The sequence below is a fragment of the Neovison vison genome, chromosome 4 (genome assembly GCF_020171115.1).
Source record: "Neovison vison isolate M4711 chromosome 4, ASM_NN_V1, whole genome shotgun sequence".
NCBI lineage: Eukaryota > Metazoa > Chordata > Mammalia > Carnivora > Mustelidae > Neogale > Neogale vison.
In genome coordinates this window covers 38,814,898-38,841,464 of record NC_058094.1, presented here as the reverse complement: position 1 = coordinate 38,841,464, position 26,567 = coordinate 38,814,898, and the positions used below count along the sequence as shown (strand labels likewise).

General features: G+C 40.3%; 2 protein-coding genes across 4 annotated transcripts in view; one reads left to right on the top strand and one right to left on the bottom strand.

Annotated features, from left to right (window-relative positions):
* Positions 1 to 1,703: 1,703 nt before the first annotated feature.
* RIDA (reactive intermediate imine deaminase A homolog) lies at positions 1,704 to 13,646 on the bottom strand. The gene is made up of 6 exons (XM_044245230.1): positions 13,464 to 13,646; positions 6,722 to 6,827; positions 4,683 to 4,737; positions 4,389 to 4,457; positions 3,477 to 3,532; positions 1,704 to 2,278 (listed from the first exon to the last, which is right to left on the bottom strand). Exons 1-6 carry the CDS (start codon positions 13,526 to 13,528, stop codon positions 2,216 to 2,218), a joined length of 414 nt encoding a protein of 137 aa, XP_044101165.1. The 5' UTR covers positions 13,529 to 13,646; the 3' UTR covers positions 1,704 to 2,215.
* Positions 13,647 to 13,750: 104 nt separating this feature from the next.
* POP1 (POP1 homolog, ribonuclease P/MRP subunit) overlaps positions 13,751 to 26,567 on the top strand; it is a 38,244-nt gene continuing 25,427 nt past the window's right edge. For 2 of the 3 annotated variants that reach the window (XM_044245228.1, XM_044245227.1), the window contains exons 1-6: positions 13,751 to 13,839; positions 19,289 to 19,435; positions 21,431 to 21,598; positions 22,515 to 22,690; positions 24,094 to 24,342; positions 26,425 to 26,512. In XM_044245228.1, the coding sequence (XP_044101163.1) occupies positions 19,291 to 19,435; positions 21,431 to 21,598; positions 22,515 to 22,690; positions 24,094 to 24,342; positions 26,425 to 26,512 (826 nt within the window). In that variant the 5' untranslated portion in view covers positions 13,751 to 13,839; positions 19,289 to 19,290. Of the gene's footprint in view, positions 13,840 to 19,288; positions 19,436 to 21,430; positions 21,599 to 22,514; positions 22,691 to 24,093; positions 24,343 to 26,424; positions 26,513 to 26,567 lie in introns of those variants that run through there. The other variant, XM_044245229.1, reaches the window with a different exon arrangement.

The window sequence follows — 26,567 nt, the reverse complement described above, 5'->3', positions numbered from 1 at the left end:
GAGTTCATACCCTGAAGCACTCAACTGTTTGGCTTCATCTAAAGATGTCCAAGAGAATGTCCAGTGCCCAATTTTGTTTTATCAGCTCACACTCCCATAATCCCCAACTTTGCCTACTTAAGAGTTGTCATACTCAGTCTTTGTTAATAAGGTCAGTTATCCAAGCAGCAGAAAATTTCCTACCTGGCACATTATTCCCTACAATCCACAATTCCCCAGTACTGCTGAATACATGTAGCTCTTTTTGAGCCTTTCCTGTATGCTAACCTCTGCGAAGTCATTTTTATCTACATTATTTTATTTCATCGCTATGATATCCCTTTGAGGAGGTGCAATTATCTCTCAGGAAACTGAGGCTTAATTAAGGAGCTTAAATACCTAGCTGAAGGTCACAGAGCTAGTTAAGAGATAGATGTGGGCCTCAAACCCCACTGGAATTACTCCAAAGTCTGTACTCTAAAAACTGTTGCCTTAACTGCCTCTAGTATCATCTTTTGGTTGACTAAGCTTTTTGAATTAACATGACTTTTTTTTTTTTTTAAGATTTTATCTATCTATTTGTCAGATGGAGATCACAAGTAGGCAGAGGAGCAGGCAGAGAGAGGAGGAAGCAGACTCCCTGCTGAGCAGAGAGCCCAATTCGGGGCTTGATCCCAGGACCCTGGGATCATGACCTGAGCTGAAGACAGAGGCTTTTAACCCACTGAGCTACCCAGGTGCCCCTAACATGACATTTCTATAAAAAGCTGAAATATTTGTGAAACAAATTAGAAGTGGGTCACCAAATTATCTTTATAAAAGTGGGATGCTTGTAATGTTTGATGCCCTAACAAGCTCTTGCACACCCAAGAATGGTATGCGTATGTATGAGAATTTATAAGAATATTATAGCGTTGCTGTAATACCATACTCTTGAAAACACTGAATTGTTTGGAGGAGTGGTTAAGTCACCTGGTGCATATTCTCCCATAAGGATACCCTGCAACAGCTTTAAAAATGAGGCAGGCCTATATGCATGTACCTGGAAGATCTTCAAGACAGAAGACAGCAATCTGTAGCATAATATATTCAGTTCCATTATGTGAACAAGCCAAAACCAAGCTGGATGATCAAGTATGGAAAGAACAGAAAACCGCTGGTTATACTCAAAACTCTTAGCAGTGGCTCTCTTTGGGGAGGTAAGTGGAATGGAGAGTGAGTGGAGACTATTTCTACATTTTATTTTATTTTTTTAAAGACTTTGTTTATTTGACAGAGACACAGCAAGAGAGGGAATATAAGCAGGGGGAGTGGGAGAGGAAGAAGCAGACTTCCCGCTGAGCAAGAAGCCCGATGCGGGGCTCGATTCCAGGATGCCAGGATCATGACCCGAGCTGAAGGCAGACGCTTAACGACTGAGCCACTCTGGCGCCCCTATTTCTACCTTTTTAATCTATATACTTCTGTGTTGGAATTTATCCTACAGCAAGGAGGTATTCATGTTTGCAGTCTTCTAAATTAAAAAAGACTTTAAAGGAGCAAACACAAAATGATTATACATAGCCTGATTATAACAGTGTAGAAATGTAGAAATGTACAAAGTCAGAATTAGGTTTTGAGAAAAAATAGCTGGGGTTTTAACTTCCTGGTCCCCCCCCACTAGGTAATGTGCTTTACTGTACAAATTAAACTGTTAAAAAATAAGTGAACAAAACCACACCAAGAAAAATCTGCATGTCTGTTTTATTTCCATTAGAAAAATATTATCTATTAAAATTGTGGTCCACTTTATTCTCCTTCACTTCTACCATTCAAATTTTAGTACTTTAATTTTACTCAAGTAAAGCAGAATTATATAGCTCATGTGAGAACTAAGAATTTCACATCATTCAATTAACAGGATTTAACTGAATTGCGTGTGCTCTTAATTATCAAAAACAGTAACCCCTCTTTCCTATGATTTATTTCCCTTTCCTTTCATTTATTTGTGTAAAGATGTAATGAACGTCTCTTTCCCCACATCCAGGCACATGTGTGCGTGTGTGATTTATGACACCAGTAACTGGAGTTGTCATCTGATCCCCAGTTCAGGCTTAATTCCCCTTATTATATGGTATTTCCATAATGGCCTCAAATGTTTTAAGTCAGTCATATGCTTTCCAACGTCAACTGTAAAAATTAAGACGTTAATCTGAAAACATTGTTAAAATTCCAGACTAAATAACGCTGGACCCACTTAGAGCGATGCTGTTGTCAGAGGTCCTTGGACAGCCACTGCCTCAATCTCCACACGGCCTCCCTGCAAGGAAAATCATCAAGCAAAGGGTAGGTAATGAAGAGAGCTCTAGAATACCTACTAAAAACATATACAACTGATAGTGATACAGCATTATGAATGTTACATTTTCCAAAGAAGGGAAGGATAGGGAAGCATTCACGGAGAAGCCCGGACAGGCCAGGCTCCCATGCCAGATGTGCTCGTGCGCCTTAGCTCACAGGACGCTCTAGGCAGCTCCGTTAGACAGTGTTCTCCCTTCCATCCAGAGAACAATACGTGGAAGCTTGGAGAGGGGGTTTTAACCTGTCCCAGGATACCATGCTAAATGGCAGAGGTTCAAACCCATGTCTTGAGATTCCAAATTCAGAGCTCCTTCTACTATACCCAATACCTTAGTTTGAGAATACTGACCACTCCAAGTAACAACCGATTAAAACAAAAACATACCACTCAACAGGAGACAAATTTTCTTTACAGGGAAGTCAGTAGGCTGCTTTTTTTGTAGGTAGGTATATTGTGCTGCTAGGGGCTTCTCATCACATTCGAATATCACGGTAACAATGGTGAGAGAATATGTGGGACATGGGTTTTGAGATTATTTTTTGAATGGAAGTCTGGATGTTTCGTTATGCAAGTGAATTAAAAAAAAAAAGATTTTATTTATTTATTTGACAGAGAGAGCGAGATCACACGTAGGCAGAGAGGCAGGCAGAGAGAGAGGGAGATACAGGCTCCCTGTTAAGCAGAGAGCCCGATGCAGGGCTTGATCCCAGGACCTTGAGATCATGACCTAAGCTGAAGGCAGAAGCTTTAACCCACTGAGCCACTCAGGCACCCCTCAAGGGAAATTTTTAATTGCAGAGCTCACTACCCTGGCTCAGGGTATAGTCTCTTAAGTATGTGAAAACAATACAGCTGCTATTTTACTTTTTCTTAAAATTCAAGTCCCTCTGATTCTGTTGTTTTCATGTTCATGTGTGACCCTGAGTTCTCATTTTCTTAATTTTTAAGACAAATTTTAAAAATTTCTCAAGTTTCTTAATACCCCCCCTACATATAATACTGGGTATTTCCTTTTAGTCTTTAAGATCCTGGAAATCAGAGATTATTCCTTTTTTTTCTTTAAAAAATTTCCTGCCAAAGTGCTTAGTTTGTTATACTCAGAAAACAACATAGAAATTTATAACCATGTACATTAGTCAGTTTAAGATGTACTTACTTTGGGCAAAGCTGCAACCTGGTAAGCAGCTCTTGCAGGAAAACTATCCTTGAAATCTAAATGTGAAAGAATTTCATTTTAGTTTTCAGACCCTGTATTGTGACTACACAATTAAGACTGGTAAGTGCTTCATAGATCTGTCCATTCTTAGGTATAAGCAACACTAAGAAAAGCTCACTTTCATATCTGTTTGATAAAATATTTTGCCCTAAATTCCTATGATATTGAATACTTTTTATGATATTCATAATAATATTCATAATATTATATTATATATTATATATATAATATATATATTATATATATAATATATAATAATATTCAAAATACTCATATTGAATACTTTATGATACTCGAATACTTTCTGGAAAAAAATGAAAGTACATCCTTTGAGACTTTGATCTTGTTTGATATGAACAGGATCTTATGTTTAAAGCCATACTTACTGCTGTATGAACTCTTATTTAAGCATCCCAACAACTCTTTAAAGCTTTATCCCTATTTTGCATGTGAGGAAACCAAAGCATAAAAAATGTTAATGAACCAGCTAATGATTCTGGGAACAGAGGTGGTGGTGAGGCCTTATCACAGCAGTAAAAAATATAATCTCCGTGCTAAAAAAAATCATCAGGAGGGCTTAAAAAACCTGAGAAGCGTGTAACAATATTAAGCTTGGGGAAAATGAATTCGTAGGGTTGTAGTATATTCTCCTAGGGAGTGCCACAGAAATGTCTTAGATCTTTTTCGTGGGGTCTCACTGCATGTTCTCAATCTGACTGTTCTTTTGGGACAGAATCTATGACCATTTCTTTAGCATCTCGTATCACTCTTGATACCTAACAGACACTCAGTAAGGTGAAAAGATTCATGTCTTGTTAAAATGGAATACAGCAGTAATGCCAGATTCCTTACACTGTTTGTAGACGTCATTGACAGTGCTGAAGTCATTCATGTCCGCCAGCAAAACAGTTGTTTTTACCACTAGAAAAGAGAGACATTGTTAGCAGGTTGAGCTTTTCAGTCTCACCCAAAACATTACTGAGAGAAACATACAGTTCTGACGGTCTTGATTAAAATGGGCCTGAAATTAAAACAACTTTCAAAAGCAAGGAAGATGTGGCATGATGTATTACTGAGTGCTCTGTGCTCTTCAAAAAGCCCGCAGAAACATCAAACAGTAATCTGAAGGAGGATCAAGTCACTCACCATTAGAGAAGTCACAGCCTGCAGCTTTCAGAATTTCGCCCATGTTTTTAAGAGCCTAGGAAGCAAGGCGAGAAAGGCCAAAGGCACTAATGTTATATAGCAAAGCTTCAATTCAATGCAATTAATCAATTTTTGCTAATAACCCCTAGAATTGCTTACACTGCAGAAAAACTCTCCCGTTCTAGGAAATTCTATTCTTTCTAGGCCCACCTTTACACAATCGAATTGCTTCTTGGCTTTTGTTTAACAGAAATGGATCTTTCTGACATACAGTGAGACTTTGTCTCTTTTTGTGAGTAAAAAGACATGACTGAGGATTCTTCTTCAGTGTTCTAGTGTGTGAAGTTCTCAGCCGATGTTCACTCAGCTGAAACAGAGAAAGCTCCTAGAGTTCCTAATCACCACTTGGAGGATAAGTATGAGCTGGGGGCATTAAAACATACTTTCTTTTATTTATTTATTTTTAATTTATTTTATCTTTTCAGTGTTCTAAGATTCATTAAAACATATTTTCTTTTAAAGCAAAAATTCACTTTAAAGAGTACTTCTGTCTTTTTCTCAAAAAAAAAATCAGTAAACTAAGTATATGTTCGACACTCTGGACTTTGGAAAAACATTTTTCACTCTTTCCTTAATGTATTATTTTTTTCAATTCATTGCTCCCCTCCACTTTACTGGTCACATTATAATATTTGATATATATATTTTTAAAATCCATCTTCTAAATAAGTAACATACAGATATGGCAAAGAATTAAAAAGCTATTAAAAAGCATATCCATTGAAAGGATGTTTCTCACCCCGACTGCCCTTTTCCCAGTTTCTTTCAGAGGGAACCACTGCTTCTGGTTTCTTGTATATCATTGTGGAGACAGTCAGTGCTTATACCAGCATGAACAGGAATGTGCACACACATGCAGATGGTAGCACACTGTGCAAACTGTTTCGCATCTTGGTTTTATTTTATCACGTATCAATTTACCTTGGGGGACTTTTCTGCATTAATTCAATGTATGGCTCCAGCATGATTTATTTCACTAGTTCTTACGGACAGACATTTGGTTTGTTTTGTGTCTTTGGATAATACCAATGACTCAGTGAATGCATAAAATTATAAATTAATTCTATTTATTGGATTAGAATTGTACTCCCCACTCTTATTTAGAAAAACACATTACACATCATCTTTGATAGTTCTTACTAACAAATGTTGACTTTTACTTTTGCGGTGTTTTTCTTATAGGTCAGTGGCCCTGATAAGAAATTTCCCAATCCAGGGACGCCTGGGTAGCTCAGTCTGCTAAGCGTCTGCCTTCAGCTTAGGTCATGATTCCCGGGTCCTGGGATTTGAGTTCTGCACTGGGCTCCTTGCTTGGCGAGGAGCCTGTTTTTCCCTCTGCCTGCCATTCCCCCTGCTTGTGCTGTCTCTTTCTCTCTCTGACAAATAAATTTATTTATTTTTAAAGATTTTATTTTTTTATCTGAGAGAGACACCATTAGCAGGGGGAGAGGCAGAGGCAGACTCCCCACTGAGCAGTGAGCCTAACACGGGGCTCAATTTCAGGACCCTGGGATCATGACCTCAGATGAAGGTAGATGCTTACCTGATTGAGCCACCCAGGCATCCCATAAATAAAATCTGGAAAAAAAAAATCCCAATCCATGTAGAAGTGACAAGATACTATCTGATTTCAATACTTTGAGAGTTAAGTAATTTTACTGAGATAATGGACACAAAATATTGTATCAGTTTTAGGTATATAATATGATTCAATAATATGTATATACTGTAAAAGGATAACCACAGTTTAGTGAATACCCAATAATTCAGGTTTGAAGTCACCTTAGACGGTAGAGTTTTGCTTATTAAATGATTCCTCAAATTTTGAACTTTCTACTGACAAAGAACTGTCTTTAATCAATCAGTAAGTAACTCTGAAGGCATTTACCTGATAATCTCTATAAAAAATGTTAGCCAAATGGATGCTTAACATGAAAAAGTGGTAAAAAAGAGAATTTCAAATGTGAAAAATGACTTACTTGTTTGGCTTCTTCTGCCACCCCTCCTGGCACGAGCTGTCCACTTGCAGGGTCCATGCCCAGCTGTCCTGAAATGTAAATGGTCCTGTCGACTAACACGGCTTGACTGCAATAAAGAGAGACTGGGTGTATGTATAAGATACAAAATATGAAATTCAATGCTCAAAGATTTCTTTGCTAAGACACATAAAGCACAAAATGTCAAATAAAATAATTAATAATTGGACTTCATTAAAATTAAAAAGACTTGCTTTTTGAAAGAGATCTTTAAGAAAGTGAAAATAGAAGTCACAGATTGGGAGAAAAGATTTGCAAAACATATATCCAACAAAGAACTTGTATCCAGAATATATAAAGAACTCCTATAATACAGTAAGAGAAGATAACCCAGTAAAAAAATAGGCAAGTGATTTGAAAAGATATTTCATAAAAGAAGACACATGAAGAGCTAGGGAGTTCAACATTTTTACTCACTTGAAAAATGTAGTACAAAACCATAATAGATACCACTATCCACAAGTAGAGGTCACTGGTAGTAGTAAGTACTGGTGAAGATGGGAAGCAACCAGAACCCTATACATTGCTGGTGAGAATGCAAAACAGTACACACTTTGGAAAACAGTTTGGCAAATTTCTTAAAAACTTAAACATATACTTAACCTGCAACCCAGCAATTTCTTTCCTAGGCAACTACCCAAAATAAATGAAAATATATGTCCAAAGACCTTCTATGGAATGTTCAGAACAGCACTATTCACAAAAGCAAAAAAGAAAAACAAAAAATTTTTAAAAATCCAGAGATATCCAACCAATGGCTATATAGTATTTTATTCCACTTCCATGAAATTCCAGAAAAGACAGAACAGCAGCAGAAAGTAGATTAGTGGCTTCCTAAACCAGTGGGGATTGGCCACAAATGTATGGTATGAGAGAATTTTTTGGGGGTGATGGAAATGTGCTGAAATTTGCCTGTGGTGGCAGGTACATGAGTCCAGACACCTATAAAAACTCATGGAACTCTACACTTAAAAATGAGAGAATTTTTTTAAAAAAGGTGAATTTTAATGTAACATACTTCAGTAGAACTGTGAAACAACAACAAAAACACAATGCCAAGAGCACCTTAAGAAAATAAGTAATTATTCTCAACAAGATTCATCTGCAAGGGTACACACTTCATTTCTGCCAAGTGCTTGCTTTTGGAAATGACTTGTGTAATGAGGACACTAGATTTCAGAATTAGGATGAAATAACAAGAAACAGAATAAGCCACACTGAGACCTGAAAAAGAACCAAACACATCAACTTCAATTTTTTTTAAAACTTTTTGGATAAAGAAATCCTCTCTCTTTTTAGCTGTGGTAAAAGGTATTTACCACTTTAACGATTTTTAGGTACACAATTCAGTGGTAGTAAGTACCACCATTTCTAAAATTTGATAAAGAAACCTTAGTAGCAGTTTAAATTCAGAAGTAAAATATGTTGTACCATTTCCATGCTTATCTAGAAACAGCATCTCCTCATTTCTAATTTTATATTTCTTATATTACATCCTCATTTCTAATCTTCTAGTTCCCTATGGTGTTTTCCAATATGCTCCAAGCTTTCTTTTATTTCATGATGTTTCCCCTGATTTTCCTGAGCATATTTTTTTTTCTTTATAATTTAAACAATGGCATTTATGTATGTTTGGATGTATGTAAGCTCTGTGCCCGATGTGGGGCTTGCACCTGTAACTCTGAGATCAAGAGTTTATCAACTGAGCCAGCCAGGGGCCCCTCTAAATTTTTTAAATTTTTTGAAGAAGATAACATTCACATGGTTAAAAAATCTAGAAACTATTCAAAGAATCTCAGTGAAAAATCTCCTCCCTTCTTTCCTTATCTTCTTCCTGCTTCATTTCCAGTCCCTACAGATAACCAGTGCCCTTCTTGACAGAGTCTTCCAAAGTTTCTTCATTTATATGCAAATAAAAATGAATATATTTATCTTCTTCCTGTTTGCATATGTAGTATACTAAGCTCTTTTTAAAATACAACATGAAGTGTATTAAACTGTTCTCTACATTTTGCTTTTTTTGCTCAACAGTATATCACGATCTTCCCATAACTGTATATAGAATACATCCTTACTCTTTTAACCGTTGAGTAGTATTTCACCATATGGACATACTTTAACTAGTTACTTTTGATTCCAGTATTTTGCTATTGTAAACAAAACTACACTGAAAACCATCACACATACATTTTCCCTGGGCAGGTAACTAAGCCTTTTTTTCATCTAAACCTCAGAGGAGCTTTTCCTATACCACGTGCAGGATCCTGCCTCACAGCATCGCTCAGTCTTATCTCTGGGGTATGCCAGACTGTAAACTCCCGGACTACGAGAGCTGTGTCCCACTTTCTCCAGCTGCACAGGGCCCAGGTGACTCCTTGCACATAATGGGCACACAATACCTTCTTGTTGATGTTTTGCTAATGACTTACTAGCTTAAATGACTTTGACTGTCAGTAAAGAATCTTTTTAGCAGGACCTACTGGCTTACTGTGTGGGCTTTGAAGCATGGAAGAGGGTAGATTTAAATTTGGTAACAAGATTTAGAAAGTCTAGAAATTCTTCTCAACTATCTGGCTTTCACCCTGGCCCAGAAACAGATAACTACTGAATCTGTTAATGTGTAAGCTTTCCTCAGGTTGAAAAGTATCATCAGCTAACAAGGTTTCTTATTAACTGTCCTGTGTAGAACGAGGCTACCCTAGACCCTTTGCAAAAGTAACTTTAGCTCTCCCCATATATGAAACATAGATTAAGCCCATATACATTACCATTGGTCAAAAAATTTGTGATAGTAAAAAGGAGTTCATTTATTCTTAGAAAATTAATAGACGTCTAAGACTATTTGACCTATGTGAGTTAATCTCTTACAGATTAGTAAAGAGATCGTTCACAAAGGTAATTAAATAGCTGACCCTCTGATCATAGCATCCTACTATCCATAGACAAGTCATTAGACTCTAAAACATTTAAAAGTCTACTGTTCCATTTCCAGGTCAAAGGGTAATAACACTTTCGAAAGCATCTTAGTAATAATTCTCATACTATAATCTATGCCACCTGGACTATCATTTCCAAATTTCACGACTATTTGGGTGGTGTGTTGGCAAAATGGAAAGCCAGGCAATGTGATGTTGAAATCTCTCAAGGTTCCGTCCTGATTTGAAAAGTGAAATGTGCTGAGCTGATTAGCTAATTGGTGACAACACCCTGTCTGTCACAAGGCCAGGGACCGGAGGTTCAACACATTTGAATTCTTCCTGAAGACCAGAATTTTCAAACCGTGCTCACTACCAACTTCATGCACAAAAATTGGTTTCCAAATTGTTCTTCAAATATGTCCAATTAACTTTATGAGGATATGCTAGTTAGTTGGAGTGTGGTTTTCTTCAAGATAAAATATTGAATATTAGCACCATTTTTAGTGGCCTTGTATGATCTCTGGGTAGAAAAAAGCACAAGAGGACAACGTCCTAGGAAGTCCCCCCATAGTGAAGCTGGTTAATGTTTTGTCTTTAATTACACTGGTATATTCATTTGATTCCTTTTTTTTCCCCTTGCAGCTTTATAAAGTTAGCTGACGTCAGGTCAATCAGGAATATTGCTGTTATGCTTGCTTTCCTGAACAAAGTACACACTTGAGGAAGGTCTATGCTCCAGGCTCTATAATCACTTTGTGTTTGTTTCTGGTAAGGGTTGTTTTTGCTCTGAAGTAAAACCAGTGGGTAATGGAGGAAGAGGGACCAGGCAGAGGAGGAAAAAGATTACTGATTTTTTACTTTTATTGTAATACCCCCTGAACTAGTCTTAATGTCCTTCCCAAGTAATTATCAGAGTACTCGAAAAGAAAAGTGATCATGTCACTTCCTCTTCAAAAACATTTGAAGGCTCTTCAGTGCCTACAAAATAAAGTTTCTACTCTCCAGGTTAGAGTTGGGAAGGATCACAATCCAGACTTTGCTAAAAGCTAATTTTTAGCAGGAGACAAAACAGCAATTCAGAGTCAAAGTCCAACTCTGAACCAGGGTTTCCCAAAGTATAGGTCACACGCAAACTGAATCACAGTAAGGAAAGGATTCTTTTTTTAATCCTCTTTGAGTTCCCCCGTGGTAGGAGACAACAAACTAACTGATGAAGATTGAGCTCTAGAGCTCTGCCTAAGGTCAAATTCTGTCACAGCCCATCTTGGTGGTTGACCTTGGGCTACTTATTTAACCATGTGTCTATCAGTTTCTTCATCTGAAAAATAAGTACTGTCACAATAACTGTGCACATAAAGCATTAAAGCACCTAGAACAGTGCCTTGTGCTCAGAGAGCATCAGTAAATGTTAACAATTATGACATCAATCCTCTGATTACATCAAGGAGAAAAGAGATCAATTTTAGAAAAAAAAGAAATATATCACTTTTAACAAAGAGAGCTGGCCTCGGGTTCTGAGCCAACTGCAGCAGCTTCCTAGGATTTAATTATGCTTTTTATTTAATTGAGCTTATTTTTTTTTTCTGTTACCTTCCACTGGGTTGTCTTCTATTTAGAGTACTGCTGTAAAATTTCCTTTTTAACTTTGTTAAAGTGAGCCTGCTTAAATAAAAATGCTAAGTAAATTATGATACAGGTGGTACACAGATTTGGCAAATGGGAAAAAAAAAAAAAAAGAGAGAAGTCGTAGTTGGATTACTAAAATTTCCTCCAAAATATCTTTATGCCATGTAGTCTTCTACGACTATGCCTCATGTCCTTCCCTCTGACTTCCCGCTTAATTCCTTAACAAAGTAATTTAAAAATCATTTACAACAGTACTATACAGATGGCAAACAGAACCTTCAAAACCCAGCTCAAGGACTACCTCTTGCAGGAGCCCTCCTAGATCTTTTTCTTCCTCTGCCCAAGTTCCATGAATTTCTTTCTTCTCTTTTCCCATCCCTCACTCACCAACCCTTTACTTCCATTGCATTTTGTTTCTAACCCTGCTATAATAATTATTGTTCTGCACCTCTAAGTGTCATTTCTCACAGCAATGTGGTACAGAAGAGGGAGCTGGGGCTTGTTCAAATCAAGCTCTGCCACTTATGAACTATCTGACCTTGGACAAGTTCACTTTCAGGTTGAGTTATCTTTTTGCAAAAAGGAAGATGGGGCTCAGAGAAGAAGGAGGTTAGTTGTCATGATGCATGCACCAAATGAAAATGTTTCTTTTTCTTTCCCCACATGCCTGAGTATCTTTCACACTGCTTTAATTCTTACACATTTTTTTGTAGCTTCTGCAGTGCCTGGCCTATAGTAGGTGCTCAATATATGCCTATCATAGCTGAAGTGTTTAAGTTGTAGAAGTTTTCCATCTGTGGTTCTTTTAATAGTGAACACACACTATATTTTAAAAAGGAAAAATGAGAAAAGGTTTACACGGTATACTTTAGCGAAGAATTTAAAATAACAAAAATTACATTAAGGGAAAAACGTCTCCAAGAAGGCATAGGATAGGATCTAATTGTTTTAAGGCTGAGACGTTTTAAGGAAAAAAAGAGGGATTTTTTAAAAAAAGAAATTAACCTTTTTATATTTGCAGCACTTCTGACAAGTGGAAATGCATGTACACAAGGTAGGGTTTCTGGCCAGTATACATATAGTTAGCTAGAGCATGTCAAGGCAATCTTAGCAAACGACTTTTGGTGTGATTTGTATTTGACTTTATTAGTGGGAAATGAGCATGGGCAACGAATTCATAAACATCCCAATGCATTTCAGTATCGGTCGTAAAAAAAAAAAGTGCCTTCGGTAGATGGGCATGTATTTGCTAAGCATTTCTGTGAAAAGAATTCAGCTCTCTCCAGATGGACACCCGCATCTGCTCATGGAATTTACTCTTTTTTTTTTTTTTTTAAGATTTTATTTATTTATTTGACAGAGATCACAAGTAGGCAGAGAGGCAGGCACAGAGAAAGAGGAGGAAGCAGGCTCCCTGCCGAGCAGAGAGCCCGATAGGGGACTCGATCCCAGGACCCTGAGATCATGACCTGAGCCGAAGGCAGCGGCTTAACCCACTGAGCCAACCAGGCACCCGAATTTACTCCTTTTGAGAGGGTTAGACCAAATATGATGCTAAAATGGAAGCTGTAATCATAAAGCCCACATGTTGTAGTCATTTACACAAGAAGTCCAGAACAGGCAAATTCACAGAAACTGAAAATAGATTAGCGGTTGCCAGGGGTTAGGGGAAAAGACTGGGGAGTGACTGCTAATGGATATGGGCTTTTTTGTTTGTTTTTTTGGAGGCGATTAAAATATTCAGAGATTATATAGTGATGGTTGCACTACTTTGTCAGTAGAATTTTTAAAAATCACTGAACCGTACCCTTTAAAGGTATGAGTTTTATGGGTATGTGAATTATATCTCGATAAAATGGTTACCGGAAAAAAAAAAATTCAAAACCTGACAGCTTATGGCCGGCGAAGCGCTCTGGCCCTCCAGGTCCGGGACAGAGTCCCTGGGAGCACAGGCTCCCGCTCTACGGATCTCCAGGTGCGCTGCCTCTTTCCTGAGTTGTTTCCCGGGTTCAGCGAGTTCGAGCTAGGTTAGACCGGATGAAGCCCGAGGCCCGCGCCAACTCTGGCCCGGAGTGGCCGTCGCTCCGGACCCCCGACCCCACATGCCCAGAGTGCATCCGCGCTCCCACACGTCTCGTTACCTGTAAGGACCAATGGCCCCTGGGGCTTTCGCAGTGCTGATCACCTTTCTTATCAGAGACGCCATGGCTAACCCTTTTAGCTTGCTGTCCGTCCCTCCAAGAGAACAAACCCGTACACCGCCTCCAGTAGCGTCTCGCCAGGACTAACCAGCCCAGTGGCCAGTCCCCGCAGTAACTCTTCTCCCGGAGCAAGTTCGCTCGGCATTCTGGGAGTTGTAGTCTCAGCCAGGTTCCCGGCCACGTGGAGGCCGCGGGTGCACTGGCGCATGCGCTATGCAGATTGCTCGCCGCACACGTCTCCTCGGACGGGACTGTCGCAGATCCTTGTCATTCTGACCTGGGGAGCCCTGGATTTCTCCCTCAGAGCTTCTGGCAGGTAGGTCGTGCGGGGCTGGTGTGCCTCAGGGTCCGCGAGTTTGGGGGGAGTGTGCGACGGCCCGCGCACCGGCCCAGCTCTCCTCCCAGTTTTCCCTCAGACCCCCCCTGACCACTGGCAGCCTGCGCCTGGGCCCGCCTTGCCGCCCCGCGCCTCCTTCGGCCCCGGAGCTCAAGCCCCCTGCGTTTGTCATTTCTCCGTATTGTCCCGCCGGGCGGACGCCGCCCTTGGAATGGGCTTGCGCCCCTGTCCTGCCAGGCTCTCTGAAGGAATGAGTTGAGTCATTAAGGGGACCGCGCTGAGATCTGGGCGTCGTCCACCGTCCGCCCCTCCCATGTTCCCATTCCTGGGGGCTCCTCCAGCTTTGCAGGGGCTCTGCGCATTCTCCTTAGATCTGAACCGATCCCGAGTGACTGGGGTCTGATTTCAAAAAGGAAGATAGGCTGGTCTCTTGGCAGATAGTCATGCCGTGTCAGAAGGCGTGGTACTTGGCCAGGTATTTCTTATTCTGTTAATAAAGCATCATAAGCACGCTCCACTCCATTTATGCGTGCAGGTTTACATTCAACAAATACATACTGGGCCCTGCTTTGTGCAAGGCACATTGCTTGGAGCTGGAGGGACAACAGTGGAAAAGACAGGTTAAGATTCCTGTCCTGCCCTGCTTCTAAACGTAATGTTAAGAAAGTCCTTGTTATTCCTTCTCCTTTGTCCTACATACTGCAAAGGTTTGGTTTTCTTACTTCCTGCTCAAGAGCCTTCAGAGCTTTTTCATTGGTTTGGGGCTTCAAGCATGGAATAAAATAGAACTTCCAGTATGGTTTCCCTGGCCTGCTCAGTGTTACCCCTCCTACTGTCTCATCCTACTCAAGACATTCAGAGCCCTCGCTCCAGAAATCACACAGAAGATTCCTGAATACTCTTTCTTCCCTATCCAAATTCCAACCCCCTAAAATCCTATTTTCTCATTGACTTTTCCCGTGGATCCACATTTTTCCTTCTTACTCAGTTTCCTATTGTACCACACTGCAAAATTTGGTCTTTTAATGTTGTAGTCTTTTTTTCCTAATTGTTTTGGGTTTTAAAAGTAGTGACTAGAGCGAGACTGCCTGGTTTGACTCCCAGCACACTTACAATCTTATTGGCCTGGGTGAGGTTATGTTACCTCTCTGTGCTTCAGTTTCTTCATTTATAAGACTCTGTCTTATGGAGTCTTGAGAATTGAATGAGTAAGACATGTAGAATAGTGCTTAACACTTAACACAGTTTTCCATAAAGGTTAGCTGTTTAAGACAACCAAATTCTGTAAGGAAAGAAGCCACAACCTTATGCTACTTTTGTATACACACAGCCTGAAACTAATAATCACAGGATAGATACCAAAAGGTTGTTAAATTTGATTAAACTGGACAATTAGGAGGTGCTTTTAAATACAAAATAATTCACCATATGATTTTTTAAATAAGAAGCTCTCTTGGGGTATGACAAATAATTTAACTTGTGTAAAATATTTCTTGTGAAACGAGATACCTGTATTTTTTTTTTTAAACCCTGTGCTCTTTCCATTGCATGATGATGGCACTACCTCAGTGCTTAAGATTTTATTTATTTGAGAGAGATAGAGATCACAAGTAGGCAGAGAGGCAGGCAGAGAGAGAGGGAAGCAGGCTCCCTGCTAAGCAGAGAGCCGGATGTGGGGCTCAATCCCAAGACCCTGAGATCGTGACCTGAGCCAAAGGCAGAGGCTTAACCCACTGAGCCACACAGGTGTCCCTGTATTCCTTTTTTTAAAATAAGATATTTATTTATTTATTTGAGAGAGAGAGAGAGCGCGCGCGAGTGTTTGTGTGTAAGTGGGGGCAGGGAGCAGAGGGAGAGGGACAAGCAGACTCCACACTGAGTATGGAGCGAGATGGGGGCTTGATCCCACAATCCTGAGATCATGACCTGAGCTGAAACCAAGAATTAGACACTTAACCAACTGGGCCACCCAAGTGCCCCAAGATACCCATATTCTTTTCTTTTCTTTTCTTTTTTTTTCCAAAGATTTTATTTATTTATTTGACAGAGAGAGAGATCACAAGTAGGCAGAGAGGCAGGCAGACAGAGAGAGGGAAGTAAGCAGGGAACCCGATGTGGGGTTTGATGCCGGGACCCTGAGATCCTGGCACCCCAAGATCCTGGCAACCCACTGAGCCACCCCGGCACCCCAAAGGTACCTGTATTCTTTTTTTTTTTTCTTTTTAAGATTTTATTTACTTATTTATTTGACAGACGGAGATCACAAGTAGGCAGAGAAGCCCGCAGCAGAGAGAGAGAGGAGGAAGCAGGCTCCCTACTGAGCAGAGAGCCCGATGTAGGACTTGATCCCAGGACCCTGGAATCACCTGGAGCCAAAGGCAGAGGCTTTAACCCCCGAGCCACCCATGTGCCCCAGATACTTGTATTCTTAAGGCAGATTTTATATCAGTCCAAATCACCAACTTTTTAGATCTAGGAGAAATCAACCAGGTGATAGTAAGTGGTGTGAGAAAACATGATATGTCCAATTATCATGTAACACATTTGTAAATACTGGCATATACTTAGTGCTCATTAAAGCTAAAGGAGTAACTGTGGAAACACACAAACTGAATGTTAGGAATAGATATAAAACTCACCTGATTGTCCAGATAGGAGTTAAAATTTCTTCTGGAAGCTATTTTTAAGCAAAATCTTTAGACCTCATAAGGATATAATCTGTAGTCATTCTCTTCTACTGTTGGAACAGTTTGAGGACCACTGCTAGTTTTTCAGTCTGGTATCAGAGCTTACCCCAGTCCCTGGGTCCCAGCCTCCTCCTGGCCTGTTTTAGTGCTCAGTAGATTCAAATCCAGATTGAATCAGTAGCATACTTCCCTGGCAGTGTGCTCTGTCTTGCTGGGTAAGTTCTGATTCAAGCAGATAATAGTAGCTGAATGAAATTGTTTTGTGAAATCATTCTGAATGGTTCTTAATGCAGACTGATCTGACCATGTCATTTACTAGCTGATTGGTTCTGCAGAACTTCATTTGCTTCCTATATATTTTTTTAAATTTGAGAGATGGTTTTGGGTGTACATGTACTTGTCTTTCATTTAGGTGAAAGTGAAATGACATAATCTTTGTAATTTCGGTCTGGCCTCCCTGGGCCTGCTCAGTTTTATCTCTCCTCTGTTTGAGAGTAATAGCTACCGTAAATGAAGCCCTTAGTTTTTGCAAAGTGCCATGCTCAGTATGTTATGTACATTACCTTATTCTCACAGCAACGTTGTGATGATTCCCATTTATAGAGAAGAGGACTGAGGCTCAAAGAGGGAAAGTAACTTTCCTAAGATTATGTAACTAGAAAGTGTTAAGGAACATATTTGATCCAGATTTTTCTAACTCCGAAGGAAGGGTTCTTAAATACTACACAACACTGGTTACTTTTAGTTTTGAATGAAGCCCTGCATTGGGAAGGAGGTAAGTGAATGAGTGGCAGTTAATGCAGTGGCATTCGGTGGGAGTGGTGCATGTCTTGATGTGGCAGTCTGTTAGTTTTTGCAGGTGTTTTTGGTTGGCATAACGAGTGGGGTAACACTGGTGGCATTTCTCGGGCAGGGACCAGGGATGTTAGACATGCTGGCATGTGCAGGGAAGTCCCACAGTAAGTAGCCCAGTACCTGTTTTACATAAAAGTACAAAATATCGGTTACATGGTTTTAATAGACCCTGAACTTTCTTGGAGTGCAGTAAATCTAAACAAGGCTGTACTTCCACCTCTCTTCCTTTTGCTGCTTTAGCAAGGGATGTTCACTAGTTTGGAAAGCTATGTCGACAGTGACATTGCTGCCTTCTCTTTGAGGCTCTGGTACAACCCACCTATATTACTTTGCCTTTGTAGCTGTTGCATTCGTGGTAATTCCATGTATAGGTACCAGTAAAGACTAGTGTTAAAATATCGAAATGCTTTGAGAACGGCTTGGCTCTGCTACTCCGAGCTTCCTTCCTTCATGCCGGACTCTTCAGATTCCCTATAGTCAGTAAGAAAAGAGTTAATGACTATGGCATGGGGGCTTCCAGGCCTCTTCTCCAGCTCTACAGGTTGCAGCAGTGCCTGTACTGGGGCCTTTGTTGTGATTATACCCCTGAGTTCAGACTATCTCCCTATTACATAAGGTCACCCAGTAGAGGTGACATAGTTACATGCAGAAGGTACACGCTATTTTATTAAAATTACTTTTTAGTTCTCCTTTACATTATAGTTAGGCCACATATTGTAGGGTATATATTGTTAAAAGTTAGATGACTAGTAGGTTATGTTATTAATGAATTTAATTTCAAAATAGAAAACAGATGTTTCAGGCCATTCAGGAAAGAAGAGGGAGGAGCGCCCGGGTGGCTCAGTTGGTTAAAGGGTTTGACTCTTGATATCGGCTCAGGTTATGATCTTGGTCATGAAGTTGAGCCCCATGTCGGACTCCATGCTTAGTGTGGAGTCTGCCCAAGACTCTCTCTCCCTGTTCTTTTTTTTTTTTTTTTTTAAAGAGTTTATTTATTTATTTGTCAGAGAAAGCGAGAGTGCATGCACAAGCAGGCAGAGTGGCAGGCAGAGGCAGAGAGAAGCAGGCTCCCTGCCGAGCCTGATGCAGGACTCGATCCCTGGACCCCGGGATCATGACCTGAGCTGAAGGCAGTGGCTTAACTGACTGAGCCACCCAGGCGTCCCTCTCTGCGTCTTCTGTTCCCCACTGCTCTTTCTGTCTCTCAAATAAATAAATAAACAAACCGGAAAACAGAAAGAAAAAGAGGGCTGTTGAGTTTGAGAGTTGAGAACTACTGAGTAAATCCATGAGGCTACTGGAGGATTTTGTCCTTTATCCTTGTTTTAAATTGAAATCTTTTGGCTATTATGAATTACAGGTACAGCTGGCCTTGTCTCAGTGGCAGAAATGAAAACATCAGTAATTTATGTGTTTGTAGAGGGCATCATATCAGAATAGCGAGTAGTCTAGATCCATGATTCAGGTGGCTCTTGTTTCAACTAAGAGTTTTTTGCCTTGGCAGAGGAATCTTCTCTCATAACTCATTTTTCATTCTTTCAGTAGACTTTGTGCAGTGTCAGCATTGGGATGTGATTGAATTATCTGGCGATACATTCTGGAATATACTAATAATGGTCTCTTCCATCAGTAGACTTATTTTTTTCCTGTTGAATTGGTTTTTTGGTGTTAATACCATTCATGGCTCTCCTAGAGGTGCCCCTGGTGATGCATCTTCTGTGGATCAGTATCGTGATAACATTTTGATCTCATCAGCCCACCTATAAGTAAAGATTCATTATAGTGAAGAAACAGATTTTGTACATGAATTTTTGTTTACTACATATATTTCTATTTTTGTATGGAAGTTCCCTGTGCCTGTACTAAATTTATTACTTTCTTTCCAGAAATGTCTAATGCAAAAGAAAGAAAACATGCTAAGAAAATGAGGAACCAGCCCACTAATGTGACTTTATCTTCTGGCTTTGTGGCCGATAGGGGCACAAAGTACCATAATGGAGGTGGAAGACCTTTCCACCAAGCTCAAAAACAAGGTAAGATACACAGTACTTTCTCCACTCTGTTTGGATAAAAATGCTTTCTTTTTAAGACTTTTATTTTATTTACTTGAGAGAGAGAGAGAGAGAGTGCACGTGAGCCTGAGTATATGCATAAGCAGGGGGAGGGGCAAAGGGAGAGGGAGAAGCAGACTCCCCACTGGACAGGGAGCCCGACTTGGGGCTCGATCCCAGGACTCTGAGATCGTGACCTGAGCTGAAGGCAGACGCCTAACCAACTGAGCCACCCAGGCGCCCTTTGTCAGTTCTTTTTGATAGGTTTTTTAAAATAGTGAATAACCTGCATTAAAAACAGATACAGTTGACCCTCATTATTCGCACATTTTGTATTTGCAAATAAGTTGATTTGTAACCCCCAAATTAATACTTACAGTACTTTGGTGGTCATTCGTGGACTTGTGAAGGAAGGGGAGAAATTTGAGTCACTCCACATGGACGTTCTTAGCTGAGATTCCTGACTCTGTTCTTGCTTCTGCTTTCTTTTTTTTTTGCTTCTGCTTTCTAACAGAGATGACCAGATGGGGGACACTAGCAGGGTTTCGCAGCAGAGCCCAGGGAGCTCTGTCTCCCACTGGGGATTGAGTTCCAGCAGATCACTTAGCACTTCTGAATCTCTTTTTTCCTTTGTAAATAAAGGAAACAGAATGTACCAGGATGAGTTGTTTTTATGGTGTGAGATTGCAGTCAGTGTGATATGTGTGTGTATGTATTTCCTCTAGGAACAGTGGTTCAGTATTTGCTAATTCAATGTTCTTTGTGACTTTATAGTACATAACTGCTGGGAATATAATTGGCTGTATTAGAGTGGGTAGGTTATAATTCTGCCTCAACACAATTACTATTAAAGCACACTATTTTCGGGGCACCTGGGTGGCTCAGTCTAAGCATCTATCTTCGGCTCAGGTCATAATCCCAGGGTCTGGGATGGAGCCCAGCATAGGGCTCCCTGTTCAGTGGGGAGCTTGCTTCTTCCTCTCCCTCTGCTTCTCCCCCTGCTTATGCTTGTACTCTCTCTCTCTGACAAATAATTAAATAAAATCTTTAAAAAAATTCACTCTATTTTATTTTCTAAAAGAGGCACAGTGTGTTTATTTTATATGCGTTTAATTTATGGGCTGATTTTAGAACCTTATGATATGAAGGTAATAGTTATTCTTTGGGTAGCAGTGGAAAATGCCAGTTTGGAAAGACAGCAAGCAGGTGACTAAGAACTTTATGGGGACACTTCAAAGAAGAGCATGGATTGGGTCTGATTAACTGAGTTTTAGACACATGTTCAAAAATTGAGATTCGGATCCAATAGTTGATGCCTACTATGCCATGTCAGAAGCCTTAACACATACTATCTCATTTAAACCTCCTAGCGACAAACTTTGTAAGACGTTTCATGGTGTACAAGGGCGTAATAATTAAAACTATAATGGAAGTAAGCTGGAACACCATAAAATTCTCTATTGAGCTCTCCCTCCATTTACAGACAGTGATTCAATGTTATCTCAAAGTCAGTGGTTTCATCGCCCAGACATTTGTATAGAGACTTTGCTTTCATTTCTTTCTTTAATTTAGCACGGGCTCCCAACTTGAGTGTGCCAGAGAATTATGATAAAAGACTAAATATGCAAAATTATATAAATTGTAGCATTTAAGAGAGCTGAGATTTAAAAATCTATTTTGTACTGTTTGGAGAAACGGTCCCTTTTATCAGTTATATGCAAGGTTAATTTGTCATGCCGACAACATTAGCCAGTGTGAGGCCCGCTAGCAGTGTCACCTTGGGCAAGGTAATTCAATCATCTCACTCTCTGAGATTGCCACCTCTTTAAAGGGAAGATAGTAATAACCTCCTTACAGGGTGGTTGTAGGATTAAAAACATGATTAGTGTTGCCACTTAGTGAATGTTCTCTACTGTAATGCAGATCCCTGGTAAGGCTGACCTATTTCTTTCTGTTTTCTTTTTGAAAATAAATCAGAGCCTTTCCCCGGAACTTCACGACAGCGGCAAACCAAAATGACCCACCACTCCCCCATGGATCCTGATGTGAAGGAGCAGTCTTCCTCCAAAATCATGTTTAAAAAGAAGGGAGGTTGGAAAGCAGGTCCCGAGGGCATGTCTCAGGAAATTCCCAAGTATATAACTGGTAGGTGTTTGTGAAGAAGTGAAGTTTGATTATACGATGAGCTCTCGGTTTCTGATAAAGCCAGATTTCAGTATCTGTCTTGGCCCTGCCTCCCCATCTCCCCTCTCCTCCTTCCTTCTCGCCTCTGGCCTAGACTTTGGCTGTAGCTTCCCCGAACCTGATTGTTCTCCTCTCTTCAGTCTCTCTTTTCCCTCTTACTTGTCTTCTTATAAGTCCATATCTGTGAACTCTTCCTTTTTGCCTTAAAATCTTCTTTTCCCTTCCCCTACCCGTTTTTAAAATATAAAATGCCATCTCTGCGTCTCAGCAGCCATTTTCCAAAGATGAAACCAAATTTAACACAGTCCTAGGATAAGACCTCCAGGCCCTTTAGACCGTGTCTCCTCTCGCTTCTGCGATCCCCCAACCCTGTATTCTTAGGTGTGTCTTCTAACCTCTGTGCCTCCTGTTTACATCCAAAAAATTTCTGTTTTTCTAGAAGGAAAAGTAGTAATAGTTATGGGTACATATTTGGAAAAAGCAGAAAATATATATATATATATAAAAAGCCCTTGAAGTCACAACCATTGTTAAAATCTTGCTTTTTCTTTGTTTTCTTATGGGATTGTTGTCCTTAAAAATGGCTGAGATTATATTGCCTGTAGGCCTCTGTTTTAAGAAATTCTTTGTAAACTTGCTTTAAACTTTTTATCTGATTAGAAAAGTAACACTGAATCCTGGTAGAAAAGAAGTTGAAACAGAATAGTTTAATAATCTTTAATACAGAAATAACCACCCTTGGTATTAATCTAATTGGGGGTTCAGGTGGTGGGTGAGTTGTAAGCCCACAGACTTTAGCTCTCGCTTCCTTCTGAGATCTACCAGAAGTACGGATTTGAGACTTAATCTTTATTGATGGTGCTGGTTTTGTCGACAGCTTCTACTTTTGCTCAAGCCCGAGCTGCGGAAATCAGTGCTATGTTGAAAGCAGTGACCCAGAAGTCTTCTAATTCGCTGGTTTTCCAGACCCTGCCCCGGCACATGAGACGGAGAGCCATGAGCCACAACGTCAAGCGCCTTCCCAGGCGGTTGCGGGAGATTGCCCAGAAAGAGGTAGGAGTTTCACTTAGTGTAAATGTTTCAGTTAGTAGTTCCTAAAAGAAATTGAGAACTGTTAACCTAATAGAATTAAAATGAAAAAAGCAAAATGCTCATTTTGCATATTTTGATTTAATCATGGTTCCTCCCACCACTCCTTGCTATCTAATTAGCGGGCATTTGGATATTACACATAGTATTTGGAAGCCCTTTCTTTTTTTTTTTTAGTTTCAGGTTGGAAGCGCTTTCTTTTAATGGCATTAAATAGTTGATGGTCCCTTGCCAGATTTAAAATAAAATCTTAACCTTACCAAATAAGCGATTTTAATTCTGTATTTTGGGGGTGTGGCCAGCTCAAAGTTGGAAGGTTAAGGAAAAAAGCATTAGTGCCTGGTATTTGCCTTTTGACTTTTTCAACATCGAAAACTTGACACTAGGGTTTAATTGTCATTCAAGTCTAGTTGTTTTTGGCTTTACCAAAATCCTTGAGTTGGGCATTGTCAGATGTCTAGGCTACCCATGTCTCTGCTAGTTGATTCAGAAGTTCTCCATGGAGCACCTTCTCTGAACTGGTATTATTCTGGTGGTGGGGTTAGAGTTCATCAACATAAACTCTTTATCCTTAGGGGCCCGTAAACTAAAGGGGAAGAGTTTTGGGGCTTGTTTCCCCCCGCCTAAAAGTTTTGCTCAGCTATGAAGGAGATTAAGAGTGAAAAGTGAACAGGGATTTTGTGCTTTCTAGACATAATATAAGGTTTGTTTCCTAGTGATCAGGTTTGCCATTTGTCTCTCGGGACCTAGGTGAAATATATAGGTTTTCCTCGCTTGATGTATTTCATCCTATGTTTTGAGTTTCGTTCTAATCTCAGAGGTTAAAAAACCAATAACAAAAAAGCTAGCATCTGACTGTTGTCTTGCTCTCTCATATGAATAGCCACAGTAAGCTTATGTTATTGTGTGGAGCCTTTTATAAATATTCTAATCCTCATAGTCCACGAAGCTTGCCCAGTTAGTGATAGGACTGGGCTTCCTCTCTAAGTTTGCTTATCTCTGAGGTCTTCATTCTGTTGCCTCCCCTTCTGCTCTTTGGAGAGATAACCAAGTTAAAAAAATAAGCATACTGGGGTGCCTGGGTGGCTCAGTGGATTAAGCATCTGCCTTCGGTTTAAGTCATAATCTCCAGGTCCTGGAATCGAGCCCCGTGTTGGGTGCCCTGCTCAGCGGGGAGTCTGTTTCCCCCTCTTCCTCTGCTCCTACCCCTCCTTGTGCTCTGTCTCTCTCAAATAAAATCTTTAAAAAAAAATTAAGCGTACTAATGGAGTCTACCTAATCTAAAGCTAGTCGTTTGAATTCCTCACACATAACTTTGTTTTGAGAGTGTTACAAAGTAGGATCTGCCTCTGTCCTTGAAACCGCAGGCCGAGAAAGCAGTACATCAGAAAAAAGAACATTCAAAGAATAAATGCCATAAAGCTCGGAGATGCCACAAAAACCGGGTGCTAGAATTCAACCGTAGACAAAAGAAGAACATATGGTTGGAGACTCACATCTGGCATGCCAAGCGGTTTCACATGGTCAAGAAGTGGGGCTACTGTCTGGGGGAGAGGCCGACGGTGAAGAGCCACAGAGCCTGCTACCGAGCCATGACAAACCGCTGCCTCCTTCAGGTGTGTGCTTCCGGCTGCGCTTCTTTTTTGGTTTGTTTCGACAAAATGGAAGTGATGTCTGGGCTCAGTCCTAAGGGGTAAGACAGTGGGAGAGTTGGGGAGGCAGAGGAAGTCAGGTAAGACAGAATAACGGAAATAAATTCGGTGTGATTAAGACGAAGAGAGTGGGATTGAAGATAACGTGAAGGGGAGGTTAGTTTGGGAGAAATAAGGAGGAACCAGGTCCTGCAGGGTCTTGGTAGTCACATTTGAGATTTCTTCAGTACTGATTCATTTAGAAGTCACTGCTCCACACCAAATATTTGTGTGCCCTTAGAGCTATGTTCAAAATACTGTTCTGGATGCTTATGATTCAGTGGGATGCTGGGAAGTTTGTTCCAAATTCTTTGAGAGGACAGTTTGTTGTAGAGCTGGTGGTAGTATTAATCTTGTCCCTCTCCCCTATCCCAGTTGCTCACAAATTGCTTTCTCTCTCCCAGGAAATATTTAGAAATCTCCTCTAGGCAGAGGATCTTTCAATGGCAGGATGACCTTGGCCAGATTTTTTTTTTTTTAAACTTTTTTATCTGAGTGTAGTTGACACTCCTATTCTTAATGAGTCACAGGTGTACAACAGTGATTCTGTTTCTCTCTGTTATGCCACACTCACCACAGCATAGCTGCCATCTGTCACCACACAACACTATTACAGTATCATTGACTGTATTCTGTGCTGAGCCTTTTAGCCCCGTGACCTGTTCATTCCATAATTGGAAGCCTTGACCAAGTTTTGAAAGCCACTGATACATGATTCTTTGATACCAAGATCTGGAGAGCAATATAGCAGAATAATCAATATAAGAACCTTTAAAAAATTGTGGTTAAATGTACATGACATCAAATTTGTACACTTTAATTACTTTCTTTTTTAAGGTTTTTGTTTTTTTTTAATTTGACAGAGGGAGGCAGAGCAAGAGGGGGAAAACAAGCAGGGGGAGTGGAGAGGGAGAAGCAGGCTTCCTGCCAAGCCAGGAGCCTGATGTAGAGCTTGATCCCAGGAACCTGGGATCATGACCTGAACCGAAGGCAGATGCCTAACCAACTGAGCCACGCAGGCGCCCCAAGATTTTGTTTTTAAATAATCTTTACACCCAACATGGGGCTTGAACTTGCAACCCTGAGATCTAGAGTTGCATGCCCTACAGAGTGAGATAGCCAGGCATGCCCTTTAATTATTTTTAAGTGCGCACTTCTGTGGCATTAACGGTAGTCCCGTTGTTGTGTAACCTATGGTCACTGTCCATCTCCAGATCTTTTTCATCTTCTCAAAATGAAACTACCCCTGTTAAACAATAACTCCCCGTTGCCCACCCTCTTGCTCCCAGCAACCACCATTTTACTTTCTGTCGCTAGGAATTTGACCATTCTAGATGCCTCATATAAGAATCTCACAATATTTATCCTTTTGAGACTGACTTACTTCACTTAACATAATGTCTTCAAGGTTCAGCCATGTCGTCTCATGTGCTGGAATTTCCTCATGTTTGAGGCTGAATAGTACTGCGTTGTATGTGATACTCCCGTCTTGTTTATCTGTTTATCCAACAATGGGCATTTGAGCCAGCTAGGAGCACTCACAGATATTCTTTCTGACAAGGATACCGTAACTTAACATTTTAAATGAAAATTCATTTTGACTTTGCTTAAGATTGGTTTAAGAATATTTGGGGCGCCTGGGTGGCTCAGTGGGTTAAAACCTCTGCCTTTGGCTCTGGTCATGATCCCAGGGTCCTGGGATTGAGCCCTGCATCGGGCTCTCTGCTCAGCAGGGAGCTGCTTCCTCCTCTCTCTCTGCCTGCCTCTCTGCCTAGTTGTGATCTCTGTCTGTCAAATAAATAAATAAAATCTTAAAAAAAAAAAAAGAATATTTGCTAATGTCCTAGGAATAGACAGATTACAGATTTTGATTTATGAAATGATAGCTTTAGCAATTTGGTCTGTGTCATGGACCTGTAGAAGTTTTTCTGATGTGGCCTTTGGCTTCTCACAGTTTTCCCCCATGTCCTTTCCTGAGTATTTAATTATGTCTCTCCCTCTGTGCAGGATTTATCCTACTACTGTTGTTTGGAGTTGAAGGGCAAAGAGGAAGACATTCTGAAGGCTCTTTCTCCGATGTGTAGCATAGATGCAGGTAAACCTGTTTCAAAGCTGAGCACTATTTTAGTCTTTGAGTATTTACTCATATC

Excerpts from the sequence above, each read along its gene's own strand:
- RIDA (XM_044245230.1), bottom strand. The coding sequence starts at position 13,528 with ATGGCGTCTCTGATAAGAAAGGTGATCAGCACTGCGAAAGCCCCAGGG. Across the intron at positions 4,738-6,721 it reads TGGCAGAAGAAGCCAAACAA|GCTCTTAAAAACATGGGCGA; the intron begins GTAAGTCATTTT and ends CTTGCTTCCTAG. Across the intron at positions 4,458-4,682 it reads AGGCTGTGACTTCTCTAATG|TGGTAAAAACAACTGTTTTG; the intron begins GTGAGTGACTTG and ends TCTCTTTTCTAG.